This window comes from Podarcis bocagei (genome assembly GCF_964188305.1).
Source record: "Podarcis bocagei genome assembly, chromosome: 1".
NCBI classification, from domain to species: Eukaryota; Metazoa; Chordata; class Lepidosauria; order Squamata; family Lacertidae; genus Podarcis; species Podarcis bocagei.
The window spans coordinates 69,507,482-69,513,921 of NC_138125.1; the positions used below are offsets into that span (position 1 = coordinate 69,507,482).

General features: G+C 43.2%; 1 protein-coding gene across 1 annotated transcript; it reads right to left on the reverse strand.

Annotated features, from left to right (window-relative positions):
- Positions 1 to 279: 279 nt before the first annotated feature.
- On the reverse strand, positions 280 to 5,219 carry LOC308589408 (alpha-1,3-mannosyl-glycoprotein 4-beta-N-acetylglucosaminyltransferase C-like). Its single transcript, XM_081198643.1, has 4 exons — positions 5,030 to 5,219; positions 4,183 to 4,415; positions 2,971 to 3,109; positions 280 to 1,611 (listed from the first exon to the last, which is right to left on the reverse strand). The coding sequence occupies exons 2-4, from the start codon at positions 4,345 to 4,347 to the stop codon at positions 479 to 481; spliced, it is 1,437 nt and encodes a 478-aa protein (XP_081054769.1). The 5' UTR covers positions 4,348 to 4,415; positions 5,030 to 5,219; the 3' UTR covers positions 280 to 478.
- Positions 5,220 to 6,440: the final 1,221 nt, after the last annotated feature.

The following is a 6,440-nucleotide window of genomic DNA, read 5'->3' on the forward strand; positions in this document are numbered from 1 at the left end:
TCACATGTTCCACACTCTGCTGCACTATGAAGGCAGCCTTAGTCTTTGCCAGTCATGCATGTTCAGAACTCCCACTATAGTTATTAAAAAACAAAATCAAATCCTGAGAATTTCCCATACATTTTTAATTCAGAGCTTCAGTGAAACTGATCTTATAAAAGTCCTGTAATCATATGGTCCAGTTTCTTGTCTTTGGATAATTTATATGATGCACGTACATCATAGACAAGGAATTTCACAAAGAAGCCACGTATGTACAAAAGCACTCACAGACATAAGTGCTTGGTGGGAAAATGTTAATTTATTATGTAAGGTATTGCTTTTTGCTTTCTATTCAACCGTTTTGTTTTGTTTTATTTTAAAGAGAAACAAAGGGGCCATCCATAACAGAAGGTGAAATGCTGATTTATATAATTATCGTTAGCAAGATTCATTATAGCTTTCTGCAATGGTGAGCACTAAATAATAGAATGTGAAATTAACTCTTCTTCACCCAAATACTAATTCTCCTTATCTTCAGCCAGTGCTTTTGTGGAGCTGTAGCTTTTATTCGAAGGCATTCAATGTCACCTTTATTAGTCTGATCTTCCATTTCAAAAAATCCAGACTTAAAATCCCCAATTCGTATGAAGGATAGGCATGTTTGACGTTCATTTAAGTGGACTTTGAGCCTGCCCTTTTCTACAAAACCATTATGAAGAATGTCTGTGCGATGTTCGGCTGACCCTGTGTAAATATGAATCTTCTGGGGAATAATTGGGTTGTCAAAAACAATGGTGAAGTAGCTTTCTGCTGTCACATTCATACCCCAAAAGACACCCCTTCCAGGGGGACACACATTGGCCGGTATGTAATTTCTATATATTTGCATGTTTGTGAAACAGGAAGCAGTAAGGGCATCTCCCAAACTTCCAATGTCTTCATAAAACTCTGAATCTGTGTGTTGCACTTCCAGCTCGTGAAATGAAGAAATTCTCCCTACATGCTGGAAGAGAGAAGGCCAATAGAAAATAGTTTCTCCTTGCATTTTGGTTTTATGAAAATATGTCATGAGCCAGTCCGCGGGAATAACATCATAAAACATCAAGAGAAACCGAGCTAGTTTGGTGAGATCAGAGCTATGATAGAGCTTCCCTATGTAGCCTAGCCTTGAAAATGCTATTGTGGTCCAGGATTCCTCCATCGTCTTTACATAGCTTTGTATAATGGACACAAAACCAGTGGCACAGGCAATGTCATCCTCTAGCATCAAATAATACTGAGAGAGATTGGCACAAAAGTTAACTAAATAAGCATAATCTACATTCTGTTTGGATTTATATTTGATGTTTTTGCCCCAGAGATCTACTTTCAGATTGTGCACAGGAGGGTAACTTTCTAGAGAGCTTTGTACGACAAGCAGCCTTCCTGCTTTCACATGCGCACTAAACTGAGCCTTCATCTCCTCAGCGTTTTCCTCGTTCAGTTTAGAATCGTTATTGGCTAGGTATATAACGACGGTGATCAGATTTAATTCTTCTTGGTGGCAGTGACTGAAAATGGAATCAATTGTCTTCAGCAAAAGGTGTTCCTTCTTTTTGTGGAAAGCAGAGATTCCAATGGTCAAGAATCCTAGAACAAGTAAAGACTATAAGAATATTGAGCATTTGTACAGCATTTTGCATGTTCAAAGCACCGGGTGCATTATTTGAATATCACAACAATCTTGTGGCTTTCTTATTATTCATGTCAGCTCCCCATCTGCAGTATGGGCAGGGCTTTTTTTCCAGCTAGAACTCACTGGAACTCAGTTCCTGCACCTCTTAGGTGGGCACCATTGCCATTCTAAGAGAACAAGAGAGGCATTCACTGAGAGTTCCAGCACCTCTTTTTCTAGAAAAATAGCACTGAATATGGGGGTGAGAGTGTAAGCTCAATCTACAGCAGCATGGGTCAAACTCTGAGTGTGCAACACTCCTTTCCTGGCTGTCTTCTTTCCCACTGCCCCTCCCCAAAAAGCTGGTCCTGGGGGTGTAGTTGGGGCTGCTGCAAATGAGCAGTAGTGTCCTTGGGTCTACAGTATGCCTGTGAGTTCATGGCAGAGACTCCTTCACGACTCAGCCTTCTGGCAACTGTGAAAGACCAGCCCTCCTGTCCATAAGATGCATGCCAAGATCCTGCGTTTCATCCTCTCCTGACCAATTAACACATGCCTTTCTCATGGTTACCTCTTTCCAAAGCAAACAGGTGGTTGCTGGGGTGAAAACTCAGTGTGGCAGATCATGGGCGTGATTGGTTTATTTCTGCTGACTTTGCTAGAACATACTTCAGTAACCACAAGCTATGTCTTAAAGGCCTGTTGACCATTTAGATCCCTGACCAATGGCTGGGCTAGAAGGGAGTTGGAATCTAACAACATCTGGAGAACCGCTGGTAAGCCACCCTTGATATACAGTGTTCTAAAATGCATTTGTTAAAAATTGACATAGAAAATGATCTTGAGGAAAATCATAATGAGGCAAATCATGTATTTAGATGGCTTACCAGGCAGAGATGCGGGTGGCTCTGTGGTCTAAACCACAGAGCCTAGGGCTTGCTGATCAGAAGGTCGGTGGATCGAATCCCCACAATAGGATGAGCTCCCATTGCTCGGTCCCTGCTCCTGCCAACCTAGCAGTTTGAAAGCAGGTCAAAGCGCAAGTAGATAAATAGGTACCGCTCCGGTGGGAATGTAAACGGTGTTTCCATGTGCTGCTCTGGTTCGCCAAAAGCGGCTTTGTCATGCTGACCACATGACCCGGAAGCTGTACACCGGCTCCCTCGGCCAGTAAAGTGAGATGAGCGCCGCAACCCCAGAGTCGTCCATGACTGGACCTAATGGTCAGGGGTCCCTTTACCTATTTACCAGGCGGATGATGGGAGAGTTATTTATTTTTACATTATTTCCCTCCACAAACCATTAAGGTTTCGATTCCCCTCATAGTTACTTACTATTTACTGAAGGAGGTGATCCCAAGAGATATTTATACTGAATAGGTAAGGGACCTGTAGCACTTTCCATTACATTGAAATCTGGATTGTTCTTCAATATAATATTTTCTGAGTTGATTGTCTCCATTCTATCTGTATCCTTAAATATAACAACAGTAGACTGTTTTTTATATCAGCTGTGAGGCTTCCTTTCTCATAACTCCATCACTGTGTGAATCCTATGTTATATTATGCAGAATTCTATACCCTACAAGATGGCATGCCCCATTCCTCAGAAATTCTGCAGCTAAGCCCAATATGCAGCATTCCTTCATCTGCTTTACCCTGTCTTGCATTTTAGATATTAAACCCCTGAAGGCAGGGTTATGTTCTCTTGCAAATTACAAAGCTTCATGCACTCTGGTAGCACTATAATAAAATATAGAAATAAATGGTATAGTTCTGAACAATGGCCTGAATCCATAGATGCCCATGCAGATGAACTAGTAATGCATCCCGTAATTTGATGTACACACACATTGCAGACACAACTATTAGCTTTCCACAGGGCTTAGCTTATTGTCCAAGGACTTGGGAAGGAATAGACTGTCAGGTAACCAGTATGTACGGCATGCAAGGACTTTGATAATCAATAATATCACATTGAACTTGGCATATCAGCTGAGGGCAAGTGCTCAGGAAGAGGGGAGGAGTCCACAGAGTTCCATAACCAGGTGTCACCATGGGAAAGACTTTCTTACCCATCTCCACATAATTCACCACTTCCACTGATGGAGCACTGAATATACTTTCAAGAAATTTCAGTTCTCAGCCAAGAATATACAGTGGTACCTCAGGTTAAGGACTTAATTCGTTCTGAAGGTCCGTTCTTAACCTGAAACTGTTCTTAACCTGAGGTACCACTTTAGCTAATGGGGCTCCCTGCTGCTGCCGCGCTGTTGCCATGCAATTTCTGTTCTCATCCTGAAGCAAAGTTCTTAACCCAAGGTAATATTTTTGGGTTAGCAGAGGCTGTAACCTGAAGCGTCTGTAACCTGAAGCGCCTGTAACCCAAGGTACCACTGTACAGGGAAAGGTGCTTCCATAAGTATCCAGCTGAAGCTGTTCAGGGCTTTTTCCTCACCTCCTCTGGAGATGCATCATCACATAAATGTTGTGTGAAGTGCATATAACCTCATGGGGAAATCCTACCGATAACTCTTTGTCACCTACCTTTAATCCAGATTCTTCCCTTTTGGGACAATTGCATGTTTCCTTGCTTTGTTTCCAAATAATAGCAGACAATACAATGGAGAGTCCTAAAAAAAAGCATAACCTAGAAAAGTTCCCCCAGTAGCAGGCTAGTGACTTCTTCAGGCTCCTGTGCACCATTGCCATTTCCCACCAAGGGCCAGTTTAAATGGAAACGGCCAGTCTTAATACTCTTGCTACGGCAAGAAAAGGTTCTGAAATGAAAATGAAAATTATGTTGTTTTAATAGATGCCTTTTTTTTAAAAGGTGTTCGTGCTGAGCAAATCTTTTAGAAGCAAAATGATACAAAATTCCTTTTTGTTAAATCCAGGTATACAGTGATATTATGATCACAAAAAAGCTAATCATTTAGAAACATTGCAAAATCAGCTTCTCCCTTGGTGTGGAGCGCAAGTCTGCTCAGGATTTTAGGCCAAATTTAGACCTTATGTAAGAACATTGCATTGGGGTTCCTGCAGATTGCTGGAAAGAATATCCACACTGGTTACAGAGGAGAAAAAAGAACTCCTGTCAACAGGTTTGCATAGAGATGTTGCTGAGTTCCTTAATCCCTTGCCTTGGAATATGAAGCTCGGTGACTCACCCTGCTTACTTTAAATATAAGATGAGCATTAAAACCCTCTGAGCTCTTTTCTGGCTTGAGTTTTATGAAGACCAGAGAAGAACTGAAGTAGTCTCTACTAGCCAGCTATCCCCACGGATGCTGGTATCCAGCGCCTCGTCCCCCCACCCTGACTACAATTCCCCTTAATGTTTTTTATACAGTAAAGTATGTTCGTCCTTTTAAGGAAACACAACAGGGCTTACCAAGTGACTCAGCTCACTAAGTACTTGTGCAGCAACAACTGTGCAGGAACAGAGAGGGTGTAAAACAATTGTTCTCCTCCTTATGAAGCTTTGGGTCAGTGGCATCCTTCATGGTCTGGTCTGGTGGGGCCCAACTGCAATTCCTTCTCTCTCTTCCCAGAAGCCTCCAACTGCTACAGAACCTGTCAGCCAGTCAATAGAACTAGAACCTTCTCCTACGATCCTCTCCCACCACTGCCTTTGGATGGGCCGGTGTACCTCAACACCATGTGATAAGGTAGCTCATATGAGTTTATCTATGACCTATATGAGATACCTGTTGTCCAAATATTTTCTCCATTCCAGTTGTTTTTTAAACAGGAACGTTATTTCCCTCACACACTTCTAGAACTATTTCTGCAGTACTGTGCAAAGCACAGGGCCTTCTATTGAGCTATGGACCTCCCCTGTGCAAGGGTGAATAACCGCAGGTCCAGGGAACAAATGCCAGCCCTTCAGAGTCTCCCCAGGCCACAGCCCTCACTGACTCCGGCAGGGCTCTGTCTCTGAGCACTGGCAAAGACTCTTCCTTACCTGGATGGAGGATGGAGGTGTGTGGAGTGAGAGAGAGCCAACTGGCGTACAATGAAAAGAGTTTCATCTGTTCCTCTGTCCAATTTTCCTCTAGTCCCACCTACCACTGGTAGGCAGCCCAGGAAGGCTCCTCAGGAACAAATGTGTCTCTTGGTCTGAAAAATGTTCCTCATTCCTGTCATAATATGCACATAATAGTGAAGGCTGAAAGCTTACCTTCCAACGCTCTGCAGCCCAAACGTGGGACACCATCTTCTGGGTCTGAAATCCCATGTGAATCATGTGACCCATGTGACATCAAGGACCCGGAAAAATGCTTTTGGGGGCACGATGCCCAAAAGCATGCATTCTGGGGTGCCATTTGAAATCGCAGAGCCAGAAAAAATGTGGGTTTTTTTCTGAGTGAAATCACATGAGAGCAACATGCCCTAAATGGCCGCCATACTCTCACAGAAAAAAGAGATGTCCTGGTTTTTCCAGGGCAGTTGACAGGTATGTGAAAGTGCTTGTATTCAGCTGTTGGTGGGATTCAACTAAGGGGTTGCAGGCATGGAACAAGGTTTGTTCGCAGATAAGCAAATGGACAGTTTCTTGGACATAAGAGCCACTCACCCACAGGGCCCCTAGCTTATCACGATTGGCTGCTGCTACCTTGTATGTGTACAGTATAGTCACTTCAGCCCCGATAGTGCATTCCATGTACACCTGCAGACACACGTACACTTGTAATCCTCGATATGCGAAGAGGAAACAGCACTTAAGCCTTACCAGTTGTATGTTGCCAGGTAAAGGACCTCTAAAAAGGACGACTACAGACCTGCCCTTTTCACTCACAGCA